At 40.5% G+C, this 22,531-nt stretch overlaps 1 protein-coding gene across 1 annotated transcript in view; it reads right to left on the reverse strand.

The window, feature by feature from the left end:
• The window catches only part of TECRL (trans-2,3-enoyl-CoA reductase like), a gene marked incomplete at its 5' end in the record, with an annotated part of 72,707 nt that overhangs the window by 46,087 nt on the left and 4,089 nt on the right, over nucleotides 1-22,531 (reverse strand). Inside the window, one exon of the mRNA XM_082482726.1 lies at nucleotides 11,968-12,019. Coding sequence (XP_082338852.1) covers nucleotides 11,968-12,019 — 52 coding nt within the window. The remainder of the gene's footprint in view (nucleotides 1-11,967; nucleotides 12,020-22,531) is intronic.

Genomic DNA, 22,531 nt, shown 5'->3' on the forward strand with positions numbered 1-22,531 from the left:
ACAGGACCTGCCATCCCAAGCTCTCCCAGCAGAAAAAGAGCCCAGGCAGGCTGTCTGCACATCAACCACGAGGCAGCCATGTAGAAAGAAGTGTAACATGCTTAAAACTGATCAGCAAACGGCTTTTCCACAGTTATACAGACACGGCCCATGAGGGACTTGATTATGGTGATATTGCTGGTGAGTATGTTCGTTCTCACACTTGAGGGATGATGTTTCATCCCAATCTATATGGCAAACACTTAATGGCCTTGAATACCTCTACTGATTTTCCTTTGTAAATGTTATAGCCACAACTGATATAGACTGTTGGTGAATTCTGAACTTGTGCTCAAATAGCAGAATATAAAAAAATTACTGCTTTCCCATTAGTATGTATTTAAACCAGAGCAACATACGTTTTTTTAAAGCAAATAAACCACTGGCATAACCTCCTGCTTGTTCTTTTTGTGCCATTCAGTAACAATTTTTGGAGCTGAACTTATTTGCAAGCAGAATTAGTTGAAAGTTTTTACAAAAATGATGCTGTAGTAACACAGGTTTTGTTTCAGAATTCAGACTTATTAATGGAAAAATAGAGCTTGTATATTTAAACCCAGAAAAAAACCTAGTCTTGTGTTCAGGGACTGGCTTACTGGTTATTGGCTCTTTTTCAGCCTCTGATTTTCCATGTACGGTTCTCTTTTTACTTTATCTACCTCCAGATTTTCTCTCTAACCACATTTATGGAATAATTTAGACTACAAACTTTCTTTTCTTTGTCTGAAGTTTTGGTAATTTCTGGTTGGCAGGCTGTGAAGTTAAGTTTGCCCGCTTAAAGAAGAAAATCCAGTTTCATTAACTGATGCTAGGCATGACTTAGCTTTCTAAGCTGGAAATCTTCATTGGAGAACATGGTACCTCCTATATTCATTTTGATGGGAAATCAAAAATATGAACCATATTACCCCAAACCCAAGTCAAAATGTAAATGTGCATTGAAAACAGCCTATTGTCCAGGTTGCAGCCTTAAACACGCATCCAATATATGTCATCACAACAGCAACAACAAAAGAGGTAAAGCAAAAGTTAAGACTTCCCAAGGTGTATGCTAAATAATTAACAAGTTTATCTAAAACCAAAATGGAGCAAAATATATACAGAAACACCCACCTTTCCCGTGGGCTCAAATGTCTGCACCTCTATGTGGTAAATCGGGTTTAGATCATACAGGAAATGTGGCTGTGCTTTGCTGCATTCAAAGCTCGTCTCACATCAAGGCACCTAGCCAGTAGTGAATCCGGGGCATTCTGACTCACACAGTTGCTCAGTTGGAAATGGAAAGTTTATGACAGACCTTCAAAACCTCAAGAACAGTGTCTTTTTTTAAGGATCAGAAATGTTCCTTCAACAAAGGTGCTGCCATGCAGTCATCTCAGTGTAAATTAAGACAGTCTTTGGCAATGGTCAAACTAATCGACGTGTTGTCAGCTTTCTACATGGGAATACAGCAACCACTGCTCTTACCTAATGGATATCAGGGTTATTATATACTCCAGGAAAAACTGGATTGCTCTCCTATAGATGAGCAAATTCCAGAGGAGTACCCATCTGCTCTTAGCTAGATGCTAAGCTTTCTACACTTTCAGAGGCCCCATCTATTTGTGTATGTTTGCTTGTTTTCAAACATTCAAAAAAGAGATTAAAATCATTTGAAAGAGTAAGCAGTAGGTGAAACATTACATAGCCTCAGAGACTGGCTTCTCTTTCCAGTGGCAAATATCAAGTTTTGTTTGAAAGATTTCTTATTTTGGTTGTTCTTAGGGTTTCTTTCCCCCCATGCCCAAACAGGAAAATAAATAAATAAACAGGCTACAAATATGAGAGATGGAGAGTGTGAACTAATGCAAAACAAGTCACCATCACAGGGTGCTATCCTTCACATTCAGGTCTGAATAGCCTCCTTTGCTCTTGTCCTGCTTACCTGACCCTATCCCCAGAATTGCAGCTACTTGTTATGTCACACCTCCTCTTGGCCCCATGGAAGCCAGGGAGTGCAGAAGCACAGCCGGGGAAGGCATGAGGCAGAGAAGACCTGGGGGAAAGTCTGAACTTAGCAGCTGTAGCTGCTGCCTTTTGTCTAACCTGTCCAGCAGAGATGATACCATGGGCCTTGTCATTTTTCTTTTCTCATGCTCTCCCGGAGTTTTCCAAGAAGGAGGTAGGATCCTCTCATTCTGGCATGGGCGATTCGCTTACTCTGCAGTGCCTGTTGGGTCTGTTTCACAAGAATTCCCTGGGACATTTCATGCAGATCCATTCCATACAGCTTCTCGTAAGAGAAACTGTTGGACCTTTCTGTAAAGCCATTTGTCCCACCCTGCTGTCCAAAAGCACAGGGACTCCTATGAAAAACCTGATGTAGATGCAGAACATGTTTAAAAGCCTGAAGTGATCTTGATCTTCCTGTAACCAACAGACCTCTGTCTTATTAAAGGGCATGAGATTCTTTTCACAATCACGAAGGCCCAGTGTGGCTTTTAGTATCCTGAATTCCCTGAATGAACAGTAAAACCACATAAATCTGAACACCAAATTAACGCTGAAAGTCTACCTGTTCTTCAGACAAAAATTTAATACTCGAGTTTAAATTGATGTAGGAGCTGTTTAAAAACCAAAACTGTTTTGGCAACTTCTATTAACAGTTCAGTAGGCTTTCATTCTTCATTTTACCTGAGACTAGATATTCTCTAGGGCCTAGATTATTTCTATAGAGCCTTGCTCTGTCCTTTTCTCAGTTGAGCCACAGGCACATATAAGACACATGTGTCTAATATAAGACACATTGTAACTAATAGGCAATTCTGATTAACAAATTTTGTTGTTTCTCATCTAGATCTGTCAATTAAATCTACTGCAAAGGCAGGAAAAGCAAAGAATCTAGCTATGAAATTTCCTTTTCTTAATGAGGCATTTAAATAGCATCTCACATTTGTTCTCCGATTGTTTACATAGGATGTCATTTGTGATGCATTGTTAGAGCCCTGTAAATCTCAGCTGGGAACAATATCCCAGAGAGCAGAGAGGGCCAGTTCTGCTTCAAGCTACATCTCAATAGATTCGCTGCCTTTTCTTTTATTATATTACTCATCCGAAATATCTGTAATCCTGCTAATGAAATGCAATAACATCAGATGCAGCAGCTGCCAGAAAAAAAAAAAAAAAAAAAGAGAAATAATGTGAATTTCCATTAAAGTTTTTGAGTTGATCTTCACTTTTTCTATTACTGGTTTAAATATTGCTGTTTTTTCTGAAGGTCATCTTATTTCTCTGAGCATTAATGGATAGCCTGGCTTTTGTGTTTTAGACACCTTACTCCCTCCAGTTCAATAGGTCATTAGGCATATATTTAAGTCATTCTTTTTCCCCAGCGTTTCTTACGGGATCACAGCCAAAACAGACAAAAGATCCCAATGTGGATGAAAGGCAGGTTAATTATTCTTATTTTATAGATGAGAAAAAGAAGCTCAAAAGGGAGAAGGTGTCTAGCACACAACTCACCCCAGTCAATAGCATGACTCCCACTGGTTTTGAATCAAGTCTTAAAGACCTAAGTTTTAAACATCACATTCGTTTCAGTGTGAATCACGAGACTTCAGAAATCCCAGTTGGCCCTCTGGCTTTTATTGTTATCGGGAGAAGGCTAAAATGCTTTGAAAATCTGACCCTAAAGTCTTGCTTACGTTTCTATGTTGCTAAGTGCACTGCTTCTAAACCAGCTGGGTGAGCCGAACCTCAACCTAATTCAGTACGTAATGAAAATATTCTTTGTAACCACATGTACACTTCAGAAAGCAAAACTCCAGGGATATCTGATCATATGCTTTTCAGATTGATTTAATAGTTCTTTCTCCACAACTTATAACAAGATTCAAATGCTCACCAAAAATGAACTGCAGGTGCCTAGTCTGGTGCTTGCTCTCATTATTAAGTCCAATAGTTAGGAGGAAGGAGTCAGACGTCAGCACCCCAGCTAGAAGTGTCCAAATGCAAGTTCTGGGCCTTAGCAGTGCTAAAAAGACACACATGAGTCAGGGCTCGAATGGGAGGCTTGTGAACACAGCTCAGGATGCCAAATACTGTCTGTGAAGTGCACGGCACCTTCTGGAAGGCTACCCAATGACTGCACCACTGTGACTGCAACTAGAGCACTCCATGCATTGTCTGTCCCTTTTGAAAATTGGCCAGAACTCGTTTTCTGTAATTCCAACACAGGATGTGGGAGGGGAAAAAAAAAAAAAAAAAAAAAAAAGAGAGATTTTGGTGTCTAAGTATAATTTTCAGTCACTTTGAAGATGAAAATCACGAGGCTAGCTCAGTTTGCCTTCTTCTTTCTTTTAACTGTGTTAGGTCAATGATGCCATTCTCATTTCCTGACTGGTTATTACAAAAGAAGTGAAAGTATTTCCAGCTTTCACAGGTGTGCTTCAATTATTTTGACAGCTAAGGCATAAATTCAAGTTAAGAAAATCTGTACCAGCAGACAGGCTCTTGTAGTTTGTATAGAGAGATTTGCACAGATATACCACAAATAAACCGAGAGGAGGTCATCCTCAGAATCACAGAATTTTCAGAGTTGGAAGGGACCTCTAGAGATCATCTAGTCCAACTCCCCTGCTAAAGCAGGATTGCCCAGAACACATTACTCAGGACTGCATCCAGGCGGGTCTTGAAAATCTCCAGAGAAGGGGACTCCACAACCTCCCTGGGCAGCCTGTGCCAGTGCTCTGTCACCCTCACCGTAAAGTTTTTCCATGTATTTGAACAGAACTTCCTGTGTTCTAACTTGTGCCCATTACCCCTCGTCCTGTCACTGGGAACCATTGAAAAGAGCCTGGCTCCATCCTCCTTCAACCCACCCTTTAGATACTTGTACACCATAATAAGGTCTCCCCTCAGCCTTCTCTTCTCCAGGCTAAAGAGTCCCAGCTCTCTCAGCCTTTCCTCATAAGGCAGATGCTCCAAGCCCTTAATCATCTTAATTGCCCTTCGCTGGACTCGCTCCAGCAGTTCCCTGTCCCTCTTGAACTGGGGAGCCCAAAATTGGACACAGTATTCCAGTTGTGGCCTCACCAGTGCAGAGTAGAGGGGGAGAATGACCTCCCTCGACCTACTGGCCACAGAAGTATCCTCCTGATACTTCTTGCACAGATCAGAAATTAAGCCTACTGGACAGGCTGGCCTCACGGCTAAAGCAGCATGCCAGGGCAAGAATGTAGGTCTCTGTTCTGACATGCACGCACTGCAGAGGCAGGAATCAATTTACTCACGGATTAGATCTCAGATTGTGAGCTGGGGAGGAAGATGGTAGCGACTGGTTTGCGTTTTGTGGCAGGAGCTGTTGCTTACTTTGTGCTTTGCCTTGCAAATCAAAAAGCAAAGAGTTTAAGTATATACAAGCCTCACTGTGGCAGTAACAAGAAATTCAAGGAGTTTCTAGTAAACTGAGTTGTGTTGATGGGCATAGAGAAGTAAAAAGAGCTTAGGATTGTGTCATTTGAGGGATATCGAAATTCATGGTAAACTAGTCTTCTATTGCTATCTGCTGTGTGACTAACACAAAAGAAAAATAAATTATAAATAAAAGATTAAATACATATCATCATATTTCCTCCTAATCTAGTCATTTTCATTTACAAAGTCAACACAGATGAATGAGCAATTTACCTAGATGAAATCACTGTACTTCTTAGTGCCCATTTGCAATAGCTGCCCATCCCTAGTGATTTGCCCTCGTTGTTAATTTCCAATTGAGTTGTTATGAATGCAGAGAGGGGAAAATTTATTGAAAACAATAGTTGGATGTAACTGCCAACCCAATGTGCTCTGCAAATCTGCGCTGGGGACGTAATGCTGGGTGTATGAGCTCTGCAGTCAGACAGCCTGCACAGCAGGATACTCCCTGTCCCTTTGAAAACTCATTCATACATGAATTCGAGCTGTGACTCTGGGCTAGGGTGAACTACTTAGGATAAAGATGGGGAGGAAGGAGTTTGAGATTTGTTAAAAGCCGTAGACTTTGCAGCTGCCTTTTTCTCAAGGCAACTCATGGCAGGATGAGGTTGTCTCTTTCTTTCCAAAATTTTGGCTATTTCAAAGCCTGATATCCTATTATAGGGCAGAAGAAAGATCCCTCTGGAAGGCTCTATGCCCTAGATACAATTTATTTGGGTCTCTTCAGTTGGTGAGACACATGAAGGGCTCCTGGTTGATTGACAGCCCAAGACTATGAAGTCAGATTGGGAGAGCCATAAATAGCGTAATTCAGCTTCTCTGAGTCCCCAGCAAGTGTATTCATTGGGCACATGAGCCTCTGCAGGCATCAAAATTGACAGATTTCATTAACTTTCTTCAACCTGAGAATCCAGCTGTAATAGACAGTGTGGAAAAATCAGAGGAATTGGAGGTTCTCAGCAAGACTGTGTTATCAGACAGTCCTGATTATAAAGAGTCGGTAGGAAAGGCACTGGCTTAGCAGTCACCCTTCTCCCCGGTGCTGCTCTTAATGACTAATCCCCACAGCATCCTTTCTCACCTCTCTGAGCCTTGCAGTTTACCATTGCAGTGAGCCTCTAGAAGGGAATTACATGATGCAGCACAAACAGTCATCCTTTCCAGCAACATTTCTGCATCCAGCTCTTGTGTTTTAGCACAGGCCTGGTCAAATATGAAGCTATTCCTTAAGCTCTTGCTCTTGGAATCATGCTACTAGCTCTCAGATGTCATTAAAAACAGGGAAGTTGCAGATTCACAGTGTGAAAACCCTTAGCAGACTTTTTGGAAAGGAGACAAGAAAGAGGACCTCCTTCACTAAAGAATTAGTTTTAGTACCTCATGTGCCTTAAGCTCCTCTCACAAGGCTTGCCTTGCGATTTCTAAGCAATGAGAGATTCTTCTCCTTGCTCTTCACCAGGCCAGTTCAGCTTCCAGTGCTCTGTTTTGAAGATCTGCTTCAGGGTTTTGGGTGAACAATAACCTGTTGGTTTTAAAATGCTGCCTTCCTTCCAGCTGCTCAGCACTGGCTGAGCTGAGCACTACTGACAGGCAACTGGGGGGAGAAGTGAGCTGGAGGTAGTCACAGATAATTTTGAGAAGGGAAGGAGGGAGAATATGCAGAGGCCTCCCATGCAGCTGGAAAAGAACTGTGTGACATGGTACTTCTGCTTATGTTTGTCCTCAGAGATGGTAAGGCATCTCCTTGCATTAGGCAATAAAGATCGTATTCAAAGGCGCTTGGAAGTCAGTGGGAGTGTTTGATAGACTCAGTGAAATGGTGTGTTGGAGGAGCCTGCACAGGAGCCTCTGATCTTGCTTTTGTGCACGGGGTCAGACAGGGTACGCTCTGACCAGGTAGTCTGAAGAGTGGTGACATCTAAGGGGCTGTCTGTTCTGTTACGGCTTGTAGGGGACATGCAGGATGAGATCAGTAGGTAAAACCTGGCAGATGAATGCATCCTAACACATTGCCCTAGAGCCTGTAAGGAGGAGGCTAAAAGAGAGATTGGTCCCGACCATGAAGGAGTTGCACTGTCTTTCTCCTTGTCCTCTCTCTAGAGGAAAGCAACAGAAAATATTTTAGTGGTTTTCCAGGGAACATACCTCTTAGGATTGCTATAGAAATACCTGCAAGAAGCAGTTGGAAGATGGTATAGCAGAATTCTAAAGTTTCGTAGTGTCCAGAAATCATGCTATTTATTCTTGAGTGCCACCTACTGACAATTTCTTTCTTAATGATTTACTCTCATTGACATTGCTTATTTTAAATACCCTATGTAACATCTGTTAGCTTAGATGCAGGGCCTGCAATTTTGGAGATGAAGGATCAAGACTTAATATTTATTGGGACAGCTGGCAGCTTGTCATGTTCCTTATTCCTTGAGTACCTCATTCCTCTCTGCAGATTGGAATATTCTGCACGTGATGTTTTCAGTTCTTTCTTCAACTTCCCTTTTTCCTTTTACCCACTGCCAGGCTTCCTCCTATCTGCCCTTCCTTCCCTGCCTGCTCCTTCTGCCTAGAGGGCAATTTCTGGCCTCCCTAAGCTCACTCTTATGACTCCAAAGAGTAGCTCTAGTTGTGCTACCTCCTTGTGCAGGAGGTTGCATCCATGAGTTTGTTACAGTATTGCTGAGACCTTATTTGCCCCTCTCCTTTCTGTTCTTCCTCTTCTTTCAAGAGATTTTTTTAGTAACTTTTGTGCAGTAACCTTGAAAATAATGATCACCAATTCCACTATATTACCTGTTCTAGAGGTATTTTAGTTACGCGATACTTGAATTAGCATTATTATTACAGTTTTTCATTTTCTATCTGTAAGATTTCCTCCCCCACCATTTTGCAAAGATAAAAATAAATTAAAGGTGAAGAGTTATGGCCAAGGACAAGAGCTTGCAAAGTTTAGCCTACAAGGTATTTCTTTTCCCACTGAAAACATAATCTTTATAGATAAAGAAAAAGCCAGGTACCTAACTCATTATAAGCATCTGAGAAAATGGGACAAAACCCCTCCTTCTTATAGACTTAGTTTTTTGGCTTCATTTCTCCTCTGCCACCTAGCCAAAGGAATCAGGAAAAAAAAGTAGTAAAGTCACCTGGTGCACAGCACCAATTTGATTGAGGCTTCTTTGACCATACCGTAGATAGTACACTGTGATGGTCAGTAACACCCAGGCACTCAGCTGCCACTCAATTTCAGGCAGAAAACATCATGCAGTAGAAGCGTAAACATTTGTATGATGCCACTACAGAAGACGTATTTTTGTCCTCACCGTACTTATAATGTGGAACTCCTTCCCAGAGGATTTTTGCTGAGGTCAAAACTATAAGTAGGTTTAAAAAGGATTAGACAGATTCATGGTGGGCAGGTGTGATGCTTGCTATTAAGCGTGACAGCCTGGATCTAACATCTGTTACAGAAAACCCCTGTAGAGCTGATGGCTGGAAGGCTGCAACGGGGAAACTGCTATTCTGTGCTGACCCTGCTTTGTGCTGCCAGTCGCTGCCAGGGGCAGTAGCTGCAGCAACCAGGGGCTGATACAAAACAGTGGTCTTCAGTGTGGAGAAAGCCTTTGAACTCCCATGGAAATGGCAGTTTGCCTTAATTGGTTTTTCTCCACTAAGAGCTCATAGATCCCCAAATCTCCTGTGATAAAACTGGGATTGACCCCCTCAACTCAGTGCCGCAGGAAGCACAGAAGGGGTTGTTTCAGTAGAGAGAGTTTTGCTGAAGTGAGGGCTGAGGAGTATTTGTTGGACTTCTAAGTCCATATTCTGCCTTTTGTATAAACACATATCCAAACTAATGTTTGACTGACTTAGAAACTACTGAGCAGTAATGTGTTATGTGTCACTTGCATCTTTAGTTTTAATGACTAACAGCCTCCTGTGCTGCAATTCATAATTCAGTCTTTTTCCTCCTTTCTTGAATCAGGCAGTGAAAACTGATCAGTGACAGAGATGATGCTTGTGAAATTGCTGCACAGGGGTTCCTCTCACTGAAGGGCTGACAAGATACCGGCTGAGGAGAAAGCTTAATTGCATGGGTGATCAAAGGAGAATGTATGAAGACAGGGAGAGTGTAAGGGGATGTGCGTAGGAGTATGTTTTAGCAAGAGATTATAGGGGAACACGTGAGTCTGGCACACAGAAATGACAAAAATGAATGCACAAGCTAGTACAAAATAGCATGCTAACCAAAGGCTTTCACAGATCCGCTTCAGCCCCTTCTCAGCTCTTGCCTAAAAGAACTGTAGTCTTATAAGCTGCCATCCTCCAAACTATATGAAGAAAAAAAAGGGAAGGTTTGTTCTCTGCAAGTGGGAAAGGAGGAGGAGGGGGGAACCTCATGAGACAATAACATCCAGGCTGAACTGGATAGAAAAGAGAGATCAAAGCTATGAGCTGGAATGGGAAGAAAGGACACAGGACACTGACATGGTGTACTCCTGGGAATGTTGAGAATTGAACTAAAAAATTGAAAACTGAAAAAGTATTGAAGGCACATGCCAGCCCTTCCATGTGCTGTAAAATGCTGTACTGTCAGAGTTTCAGTTCACTATTTGTATCGTGCTTTGTTGTACTGCTTACTGTCTTCCTTTATACTCAGCTCCGCCTATGTCAGGAGTAAGGTACGTCTAAATATGAAGACAGATGCCATTAAAATGGCTTATACACAGACTTGTACCATTTTAGCCTAAATTCATTAAAAACCTCATTTCAGTTAAATTGGGATAAACTGTGCCCATGATCTTCAGCTGATTTAAGGTGCATCAATATAAATCCAGTTCCAATTGATTTAAGAGAGTCTAGGCAGAAACACACTGCATTTCACAAACTGATGGGAAGACATACTCTTATTGAAATATTAAAACTTATGCACTCAGTCTTTTCATATTCAGCTGTGAGGTTTTTGAACTTTTACCATTTGGCATTTTACAAGACCTTACAGGGAGTGAAAACAAGTAATTTTGGAGCAGACAGGTCAACAGCCTTTTGCTTCATCAACTGAACCTTTGTGCAATCACAGAAGCTTTCAGCTTTATTTTATAAAATTCTAAGGACAGAGAAGAAGCATAATATTTCTTCTACTTACCCTACTTTGAATTCTGTATTAGTGTCTGACTAAAGCTTTTTTTTTTCTTTTTTTTTTTTGCGAAAGGCATCTAGCCTTTAGTTGAATACGCTCTTTTTTGTAAAAATAACGAAAGCCTATCATCTAAGATTCTTACTCCAACAGTAAACAGTCCTGCTTCTTGGAATCAAATACCTCATTCCGAATTTGAGTTTCTCTGGCCTTCACTTCATACCCTCAATTCTTGTTGCATCTTTTTCTACTCAACTAGATACCTTTGCAGTTCTAAGAAGTCCAGTTCAAGTTAATAGGCTTTACATAGACCTGCACATCTCAAATGAGGGTGACGCTCAAGATTACCAGTCCTCATCACAAGTAGCGCTTTACTTCCCAGAGGTGGGAGTGAGAGAAACATTTCTCAGTCTAGGAGCAAGGGTGGCACAGTTAGGAACTCTACAAACACAGATACAGCAGTATTTTAGCATTTCAGAACTCAAGGTGTACTATACACACACGTACATCAAGTCCATTCGGCCCCACTTCCCAAGATCCTGGCCAGAAATTCCCGGGATAATGGTAAATGCTATCAAACTTTGGTGCTTGGCTACTTTCATTGCTCTTTCTTCTACCTTTTCAACCACCTCCCTCTAACACAGGCTGGAGGTAGGTAACCAGGAGGAGGCAGAAAGGAAGCATTCAGCAAAACTGTTCTCTGGCAGGAAGGAAAGAAGGGTTTTTGAGTATAATTGCTCTCATCTCTTCTCATGTACAAGGTCCATATCTGCAGGCCGTATGTGAAAAAATTACCCTCTCCCCCACTAATTTCTCCCCTCCTCGTGGATATGAAAAACAAAAAAAGTGGTACTGGAAGAAAGGGAGGTTGCCCTGACCATTAAGGAACTGGACATGGCTGAGTCTGTTGAGAAGTCCGTAAGATTGCCTGCACAGTCCCAGATAAGTCATTTAATCACTCTGCGCTACAGTAGTTATTTGGTTTACATGGTCGGTTTATGGCCAGCTTGAAGCAGTCTAATGTTTTCGAAGCTTATCTAATATAACACTGTGAGGGCAAATGTGGTTGTGATCTTGAATTGACACTGTGTAATGTTAAAAAGAGGATGGAAAAGTATTGCCCCTCATGGGCTGGCAGTGATAAATTATGCAGTCCTCTCCTTCCAGCCTCTCACATTTCCGATAGCTACAGCAGAACTTTAGTCCGAACACTGCTCTTATTTAGCACTGGAGCTGTCAAGCCAGTCTCAGCTTTAATGCCAGATTTCATGAAAAATAAATTTGACAATTTCTCCAAGCTGAAAGGCCTCTAATCATGCCTCCAGCCTGCTAGCCATAGTACTTACATGCTTTGTGAAATTTGTGTTTCACATCAAGAACAGTAGATGATGGAGGTATCTGGAAAATAAAACAAAATGCATGCAGATTAATTTTCCTGTCTTCTTCATTCTGGGATCCCTTCTCCCCTCCTCTAATGAAGAGCTGATTCAATTTGTCTGCAAGTTCCTTAGGCAATAATGAAGCAAATCAGCAAATTTGCTCTCATGTGTTGATATGTATTTAAGGATTGTCTGCATTTGGTTTACACATTACCTTGGCCACCTCTGCTTGGCCAATGGAAGGGTAAAATCCCAAGGGCCAAGAGGGAAAGCTGCTGGCCCTGCCTGAGGCACTAACTGCTCCCAAGATCAAACCAGTGGGAAAACTTGAAAGGTTAGCTTGAAAGTTAGGTTCAAACATGCTGAGGCCTGGCTCTCAGAGACATGAAAGGGTTTATCTGAGGGGCTAATAGTAAAGGTGGCAGGTTCTGTCCTTTCTGCCTAAAATGAGTTTTCTTCTGCATGCTGTTGTTCATGTGCACTGAAGCAATCCGGGTGTCACAGTGTTAGATGGCAGTCTGGAGGCCTTTAAGTTCTATTTTATTATGTATATTGATTTCTTAATACACTTTGTACAAAGTATCTGAGAAACGCAGAATTTACTAGAGCGAAAGACTTAGAAGTACCTTGCATCTACAAAGAGAGGCAATGGAACACTTCAGGAAGTAGTGTGTTGAGCTCAAGCTCAGGGTGATCAAGGTGGCAAGGGGCAAGGGTCTGGTCTTAACAAGACCATCCCTTTGCAGTTGACACTGATTTAATATTCTATATTGTTCATTTAAGCACAGAGACTGAGAATTAAATTGAACTGTGTCTTAACCATGGGGATCTGCTTTGTCTGTAGTGAGAGACCTCATTGCTGCAGTCAGACAGCAGAATGCAGAAAACCACCTTCCCTAGAGACTTTAGGCACCTGCACTGCATAGGCTAATACCAGTATGAAGTGGTGGTGACATACAGCAAAATCTTAAGGAGTAGCAGAATTTCTTTGGGGTGAGGTGGAGAAACAGCTACGGCACCATTTTCCCTGGCTGGGCACTCATCACCTGGTTCACTCCATCTCCAGCTTCCCTCAGTCTAACCAGAACGTGGCCATTTCCTGAGGTAGCCTCCTTGGCACTCACACAGGAACCCAATAGTTCTGCTCTGCAGGAGCTTGCCTGTCTCTTCCCACCTAAAGATTTCTATGGGGTTTTCTGGGCAATGCAATTCCGCTTTCATTGCATTACTTAAAACTCATACTCTTAAAGATTAATCGACATACTGAGCCTTGCTTGGATCTTGGCACCATCTTTAGAGTGTAGCCCCACTTCTTCCAAATGTCATTAGTGATATTTGTCTATCATCTATTTTACTTGTTAGTGATATTAGTGAATTTTGACAATAACCATGCATAAAAAATAGAGAAGAATGTAAGAAATTCTGCTAGTAGAGATCACTCAGCACCTTACCATAGGTTGTTTTGCTGAAAAGACTGATTCTGAAGAAATACTCATATAAGAAAATAAAATTGCTGACTCAAAATCAACAAATCAGTACAGAAAGAAAAGTTTTGCTCTGATATAATTTGACACCCCACGCAAATATACAGTATATGTGCCATTAGTGCTTAGGAGTAAGCCAACTTGTTTCCAGTAATAATATGAACAGAGAGCTTCATACAGATTTCAATGATCTAAAGCTATGAAACAATACCTGTGCTAAATGGTACATAAAGTTCAAGTTTTTCCTAGCTTTTTCTTTATATTTAGATGAGAATGCTTTCTTTCCCACAGTTACAGAGGGTTTTACTGGGCACTGGAAAAGGCCTTATTTGCAGAAACTGCTCTAAGTGAACCTCTACTCAAACCATGACTTGTCTCTCTGATGCACTTGCTAAGTGATGCCGATTCCACCCAAATCAGGGGCTGGACTCCTTGAAATCAAGGACGTACCCTTTCCCCCTCCCCAACATCACCAAGGTCTGTGTTGCATCCAAACCATGTTGAACAGTACTGGGCCAGGAGACGGATATTGCCCTTTGAGTTCCTGAAGCCTGCTGGGGTCCCTTTTCTTCCAGCTACAGGAAACAATAGAAGAAGCCATCTTAACTTTCTAAATTCAAAAAGGAAAGAAAACATTTTATCTGTATTCATTGCACTTAAGTCATTCCATACAATATCCATGCAACAGCACGTCTCCCATAATCTACACTTGCCTTTTCTTGCAATGTGTACAACCACTGTGGACTTGAATATGGGAGATGGGGTGGGCACATATTTTCAAAACCTCTAAAAATATCTGAAATTTCTTTCTCACACCTTGTAATCTCACACCTGTGGGGTCTGAGCCCAGAATCCATCAGATATGGATGCAGGTGCTGTCAGCTGGCAACGACCATACAGCACACAAGACTGCAGACCACAATCTGTCATGTGTCCTAGCACAGGGCAGGTGTGCAGGTTTTCAGAGCTAGCATTGCCAGCTCAAGGACGGGAATGGTTTTTTCCAATGTGATGGGGGATCATCTGGCTTTCTAAACATGGTATAAGCCACATTGCTGCAGGGCCTGGCATCCCTACAGGAGATCAGCATCTCACCATGCCAGGTTCTGGGAAAGAGTAGCCAGAGCCAACCCATGCTCCAGAGAGCTGATCATCTGATTAAGTCAAAGGAAGCTGAAAGACTGTTAAGCTGAGCATGCTCACAGAGCAGCAGTAGCTCAAAACAGAGCCCATGGTCTCCACCTCCTGCACTCCTGAGTATATGTCAACTTCAGGGCAGCACTGCGTTCAACCAGTGCAAAATTTCTAGTCTATCCCTTCATAGCAATTCTGCCTTTCCATCCCTCTCCCATTTTTCAGCCTGAGACTATCAGTGCTTTCTCACCTCCAAATCCTGCTATGCCAGCCATGGGATTCATACCGCCTCACTTTAGCTGTCAAAGAATTAGTCTAAACTTGTGTTTTAGGTCTACCTACAGAACCGTTCATGTGCCTTAGGTGTCTGAAAGTTACAAAGTGCCTGCCAGATCCTGTGCTTACAATAGCCTGCTGCGGCAGAGGAACCAGTGGGTGTATCCACCTGGTGTGAACCGTCACACACCACCTCCCCAACATCCAAAGCTGGTGCTTGAACTGCGCAGCTGCAGCTGGGGGGGACCGTGCTCTGTACGACACCTATGAGAGAGGCAGAGCTCATTAGCAAGAGCACTGCTGTGCCTGAATACATCCAAGCTGCTTTAGGCTAGAGCTGGTTAAATTCCTGCCAGCTCAGGCCCCGGCAGAGCGTGTACTTGGTTGGTTAGTCGCAGTCTGGCAGCTCTGCGGGGCACCACACTGTACGGGCTGCATGTGCCCAGGGAGGGCCTGGAGCACACGTCCAGCCAGGAGGGCAGGAAGACACTTGTTTTATGGGCCAGCTGGCTCAGAGAAGGGCCCTTCCACTTGAGACAAACTACACAGATCGCAAGTTGAAAAATAACACAAATACTCTTCAGAGTGGGCTATGACATGGAGGAATCACAGTGTCCTTTCCCAGGCAGAATAACGAGGCTATAGCCACAAAAGAATGAAATACATTTTTTTATGATCTTGATAATTCTGTGTCCTTTTTGTTAAAGACCTCATAAAACAACCGGTGAAGTTATAGATTCTAATATTGATCAATGTGAAGATGGATGCTGAGACATCAGCTTACTACTAAGAGTGTCTTCTTCGTAGACCATTAATTATCTTTTGTTCTTTTCATTGTACATCAATACGAGCTAAAGAATTGTAAGGACTGGCACAGCATCTGCTCTTATTACCATTTGTGCTAACTGAATAAAACACCCTGGAACATTTCACTGTAATTATTAGTCTTACTCTTTTACATTATTTCTAAAAGTGTTATAAACTTCCTTTTCCTCTATTTCAGCACTTTTCAAATACACAAAGGGAAAACAGAGTGAAAGACCACCCTTGGTTTATTTAAAACAAGATGAATTTCATTGTAAAAACACCTCTTACTTGGCACACATCTTCTACGTCTGGTGGTCAAGCCCGTTTTCCCTCCAACTTCTTAACTTGTAGTCTAACACCAGATTTTAAATATAGTTAATTTTCTAGTAAGATGTTATCGTGTGTATGGTTCAAGACTACTTTTTCTTCACAAAAAAGAAGAAATTATGAAGAAATGCAGATTTTACAGGTGTGGCTTGCATTCGTTACACTTTTCATTAAGAAAATGATGATTTAAAAACCTCAAATACTGTTTTTCTGTACCTTCCTAGCAAAAATACTTTTACTTTTCCATTCAAGGCAACTTTTCATTTTTTAGGAATTCAAGAATGAAAGGACCTGCTGGGTCATGCATTCCAGTTCTATCCTTTGTGCAGCATTGCACAAAGCATCACATTTCTTTTTAAGATTTAAAAAGCCATATTAGTAACTCAGGCTATGACTCAAGGAAGAGCACTAAGTGGAAGATATTATGGGAACTTAATACTGCCTTTTGTGAGTGCAGGCTAATCAGATAGTTATCCACTTTCATACCTCTTTCACATTTATAAGTCAAGGAATTGCAACAAATCTAGTGATCTGTATGTAATTGCATCACACAGTTCTTGTACTAAAGAATTATTTTAGGGGTTAGAGGTTAGCAGAATATCAATGAGAATTTGAATAATAGAATTTTAGCAAATAAGTGATCCTTCATTCAACATTTCCCTTTGAATGTTTTTTCTCTTTGTGATATGTCAGTACCACTGCACTGCTGGGTCACCTACTTTCCAACAGGCAGACATTTTCCATAATCGCAGAAATTCTGCCACTCCGTCTGCTCATTAACCACACACGGCCCCATCTTCAGACAGGGTACATTTGTTCAAAAGGATGACATCAGCTTACTGCAGCTGAGGATCTGACCCCAAAGCAGATAACCAGCTAATGGGAAAGCCAGGTAATTTCCAAATTCAGCACTCAACAAATACTTCATCGTTACTGCTTTTGCACCCTGTCCTTGCTTTGGGACCATGCTGTATTATTAGAAATCAGCAGCATTTCACAGAAAGTTAATCAGGAAAACACCTGTTCTAATTGATCTCTGTGTCTTGTGAATTTGGCTTCTAGATCAGATTACTTTCTCTTATTGTTAACTTTCAAAAACAGTATTAAAAATTGGGTACTGTTTTACTGTAATATCCCTCAGTGTGTCCCACACTGCTGTCTTGTTAGCCTGGTGAACCAGTGTGCTGGTCATGTCCAAAGAGATATAAATAGATGATCCCACCATAGAAATGACGTAGAAGCAACTACATATAGATAAGCATTGTCAGCAACTACACAAAGGCTTTATATGGAATTTAATATTTTACTCAGTAGATTGACGTTAACTCCCTACGAAACAGCTGTGTCTCTGATCTCAAGACAGTCTTTCCAGAAAATAGAGATATTGAGAACGATAGTTTTAGCTCGAGTTGGTTCCAGTATATGTGAGTAGAGGGCTGTGTCTCTTAGTAATCTCCCAGATTATTATGCGGTCACATGAACTTTAGCATATGAGATAATCCAACTAATATTTCCAGTGACTATGGGTCAAATTATCTAAGAATACACATAACTGCATGCTTGCTGGGTGCAGTCATATCAGTTTACACTAGCCAAGTTTGTCTTTAAAGATGTTATATTGTTTTTTACTACTAGCTGGGTACTTATATTAACAAAAATCCTCTCCCTTTGCAAGAAATTTTCTGAAAAAGTGTCAAGACACCAGAAAGCAATTTTTGTCCCTCTGCTAAAGATGAGAGTAGAAGTAAAGAGAATGCAACCCATTAGCAGACAGAAGTGAGGCCATCCCTCAATTTACAGAATTCACCAGGTTCACCTATTTCTGAGCAAATCTGACTAGAATTGGTTATGCCTCCGTGCCTTCTGACCTTTTGTTAAAGGGAACTGAGTAAGGTTGCTGTATTCACGTTGAGACCTTAACAGCAGAACCAGTCAGGAAGCCTCTGTCACACTTTTCTGCCAGGGAAATGGAATTGTTCTGGCAAAACTCGGGATGCATAAATTTGTATTGACTTAAAATTTTAAAAATGAAATAGAAAATGTTGGGGTTTTTTTTTTTAGACTCCTGCTTCAGGAACATGCTGAAAATTCATTTCATTGTGTTATTTTCATTTCTTTTTATTTCTCACTGGTATGGAACTTTCATTACTTTTGCATTATTTTGTGACACATCAATCATGATAGTGTAAAATAATGTAACACATGGCTCTCATGCCATGGAAAATAACCCAATAGGAAATAATATTCAAATAAATGCACTATTAAATTGTAAAATAAATTGCACTTGAAATGAAATATTTATTGTGTCATAACAGATTGAAATATTCCAAATTTAATTTGTAATACAATCTTTCACAAATTCTACCTCATCAAAAATTCAAGACTCTTTTTCAGTGTAATTTGAAAAGAAAACAATATTTGGGATATGCACTTACTTAAAAAACAAGCAAACAAACAAACAAACTAATTTTGACAAATTCTTCTGAGGAAGAAAGTGAGGTTTAGGGTTTTGTTTGGATTTTGATTGCCAGTCCTAGCGCAGATTAAGCATATAGCTTAGCTGTGAAATGTCACTGAATTTGTCTTCCTTTTTCTATCAAATGGCTGTAGAGGTTTATGTTTGGGATTTTTATATCTATGCAGACTGCTAACATTTAAAATCAAGAAGTGCACCCAAGAAACTCCACCAATTCTTAGCACAGGATGGTCACAAGCTATTTGGGGGTCTTTTCAGCCTTTTTTGTTGTTGTTGTTGTTGTTCTCTTTCAGATGCATTTAAACTTGGCCAGTAGGTCCAAAGTTCTGTTGGGGAGAGCAGGCAGGGAAAGATGGAGAGAGAGCAAGCCCCCCGTGGTCCGTGCGGGGAAGTAAGAAGCTGAGAAGCAGAAAGGAATGGGAAACAAGGGTGATATATGAGAACAATTAGACGTCATCAGGTCAGTTAGAAATCTAAGTACTTTTCACAATACCAAGTGCAATGAAGAGATGCATGCTGTACTTCTGGTAGGGATTCTCTGACTGCAACAATTTGTTCTCTTGTATCACAAGAGCTGTATATTTTTAAAAAAGGAAAAGTTGCATTTTAAGGACTTTTTAAATTCCAAAATTGTTTAAAGGTAGGCAGATATGTTATAATAATAGCATTAATATATACTGCTAGATATTTATAGATCTATTACTACATGGCTCAGGACTTTTGTGAAGAATCACAGGTCTGATTTCAGAAAGAACCTGAAGCATGTTCTGATGGAGCAATAAATCATGGGCAAGAGTATTTTAATGCTACAATAACGCCTATATGAGATGCCGTTATATACCTAAATTTCCATCATGGGTTGTGCTGATTAACTGTTTGACTAATAAAACACCTACAGCTCCCTATGGTCTTATATTGCTCCAGTACATTCCTAATTTGCAATAATCTGTGAATTATCTTTGATGCAATAAGGCAAATGTGCAGCTGGGGTAAAATGTCATAACTTTGTTGGGAACGGGGACATTTTCACAGTGGCTCGGAATCTGTCTCTACAGATACACTTTTGGCAATGTTCACTGCGCTGGTAGCATAGCTGGCTTTTATTGTTGGCCGAAATGGCTTATGTTCATGAAGAGCTGGAGCACCACTGGTGTCTAAAGAATTCATTCTCTTGTTTTTGCTGAACTTTGAATCAAGCTTTAATTTTTTGGATCATTTATTATTTCGCTCTTTCTTTCTTCCCTCCCAGACTTAGACTTTTCTACCTAAAAAACGATGTATAAAACCTGTCATTTAAAGGCACTTCTAAGCTTTGAAAATTAGTATCAGCTGAAGCATTAGTCTTCCGTAGTAGCTTCTGTAATTCTTTAAATTATCCCTTTAAAAATGCTAAATGCCCTTGCTAAATGCCCTAAAGTTACAGCTTTTCCCCTCCCTAGTCTCTCTCTTCTGAATAAATCAAAGTCCATTTCTCCAGGTATTCCATGTAAAAAGCCATATTGAAACAAGAATGGTGACAGCAAAGAGCAAGCAGAAATTAATATGTCTAGTTGCCTCTTTTCATTGGAAACTACCAGTAGCTACATATTGACATTAAAATTATGTGAATTTCTAGTACAGCAGGAACAAATGTGTAATGCATTGCTTCAACAGAATTTGAATATGTTTACCTATGTTACCATATGTAATTAATAACTGAGGAAGAAAATACTACTGTCATCACCCCCAGCACTGGGGGGTATGCATAACATTCAATTCTTATGGGCAAGAAAACACATAGACTTTATAATATGTTTGTAAATGTATTTTCTTGCAGTGCTTCCCAGCAGGGACCAGATCCCCGTTGTGCTGGATGCTGTGAAAACATACAGTAAAAGACACAAGACACCATGAAATCCTATTCTCTTTTCAAAAGGAAGTACAATAGAGGACTTCCACAGCAATAAGTCCACATCTGTCTAGTTTTGTGTCTGTGTTCTTTCACCTGTATTGCTGTGGGAATCCCTAGTTTGTGGGACTCAGCACCAATGTGTGATCTTACCATGGAACCCCCTCCTTTGACATAGCTGGTTATTCAGTCCCTTTGGGCATCTTTGTCATCTGAGGCAGGATACCTCTAATGATAGATTGCTTGAATGAGAAAGATGATGAAAAATCCTGTGCTTGAAATGAGGCCACTGTGGAAGTGCACAGATTCTGCTCATTCTCCACAAGGAAGAATATAGAGTCATGTGAAGTGAAATATTATAATTGCAAGATTTAGGGGGGGGGGGAAAAAAAGACTATGCAAGGCAATGAAAATATTAATCTCTTTCCTGGGAAAGGACTTCTTTACTATACCTTCCTAGAATAAAGCAAATGAGAGTCTGATGTAAAAGGCAATGTCCTGGTACTTCAGAGTTCCTTTGCAGAGTTTCATTGCCTACTTTAATGATTGCATTTGCTAACCTAAAATGAATGTGGTATATCTAACCTCCAAGTCATGATGTGAGAAGTTATTTTTATTTGCTAGAGATGACTACGCAAAAGAGAGCTGGTGATGACTGTTCTTCTTGGCTACTCACTTTCTGTGGCAGAGCTGCAACCCACAGGCAAAAGTAATAGATTTCTGATACTGAAGATACCGTTTCTGCATGTATCTGATTTTGCTGTTATGTCAGTGTAAATCCATTGTATTGTTAAGCCATACCGTGCAGACACAAGGACGCTATTGTTTTATTTTATAAACAAAAATACTTGTGAACTCCTTCAGAGACAGACAAGCCTTTCAGAGTAATCAGAATAAACCCTAATTCACCTTTGGCAAAAGATCTATTAATACATATACCGCATAATATTTAACAGCAAGAAGAGTTGTATATATAAGTGACTGGATTGATGCATGGACTTTTGTTATGCTGGGCATGACAAAAACGTGTAAGAAAAGGACAGGCCCTACACAAGGGTCCTTTAATTTAAGAAAAATAACAATGTTCACATGAATTTCATTGTAGGCATTGCATGGCATGTCTACACTCACAAACATGTAATTTAATGTTCCTACAGTACATATTGTTAACCACAAACATTTAACTATCAGTAACTGGGTTTTCCAAAGAGATTTCAGTGGGAGAGGGCACTGAGTGCATGGAGGGTTTGTTTAAGGAAGAGTGGGAAAGTAGCTTCCATCATCATTGCAGCACACCAAGAAAAGAGCCTTTCCTGCACACCTTAGGAAGCAAGCTCTCTTCTGTAGGCCTTAAGAAGTTTTCTGGAAAGGGGGGCCACTGTGTAGCAGACAAAACCTGAGTTTGCACCTCTGCTTATAGCTTAACTTGCAAAATCGTACAGCACAAAACTACTGAGCTCTGAGGCTTTTGATGGGAAAAAGCTTTCTTTGCTGGTTTCCCCAAAGGTGATTTATTCTGTAAAAACTATATTGTGTAACACTTTCTGCCTTAAAAGCAACTCATGCAAAATTAATTACATTGCACTATGTTTGTGGGAAAATACATTTTACTACAGGTTAATTTGAAGAAAAAAATATTATACGATGAATGCTATAACAGAAACAGTTATGAGTTGCCTTAACAGCATTTATAAATCAAATCACTGCACATCGATAACTTTAAAACTAACCTACATCAGGCTTTTGGAATAATGTACAAGTAAAACAGTTTTTGAGTAGCTATGTATTTTTCATAAGTTGTGGCTGATGATGAAAAATGTGGATTATTTGTTAAAAAAATACAAAAAAAGAATTCTTTTCTTTCATTTTTAAGACTTGATGAATTTTGCATGTTCCGTTGTTTTCTGTAGATTTTTGGAAGTAATATGGGAGCCTAAATCCTTAGACATTTTGGGACTCCTTTGAACTGAAAATATTTCTAACAAGAACTCACTAATTACATGCCCTTTCCTCTTTACAGACAGACAGGAATTCCATCCATAGAAATTAATAAATTGTGAGGAAAAAAGGGACTTGTGATCATCTAGGCTCACCTGCTGTTTTACACTGGCCAAAGAAGAGATTTATTCCTTGCTGAAT

Source organism: Vanellus vanellus (genome assembly GCF_965231255.1).
Source record: "Vanellus vanellus genome assembly, chromosome: 4".
In the NCBI taxonomy this organism is placed as follows: domain Eukaryota; kingdom Metazoa; phylum Chordata; class Aves; order Charadriiformes; family Charadriidae; genus Vanellus; species Vanellus vanellus.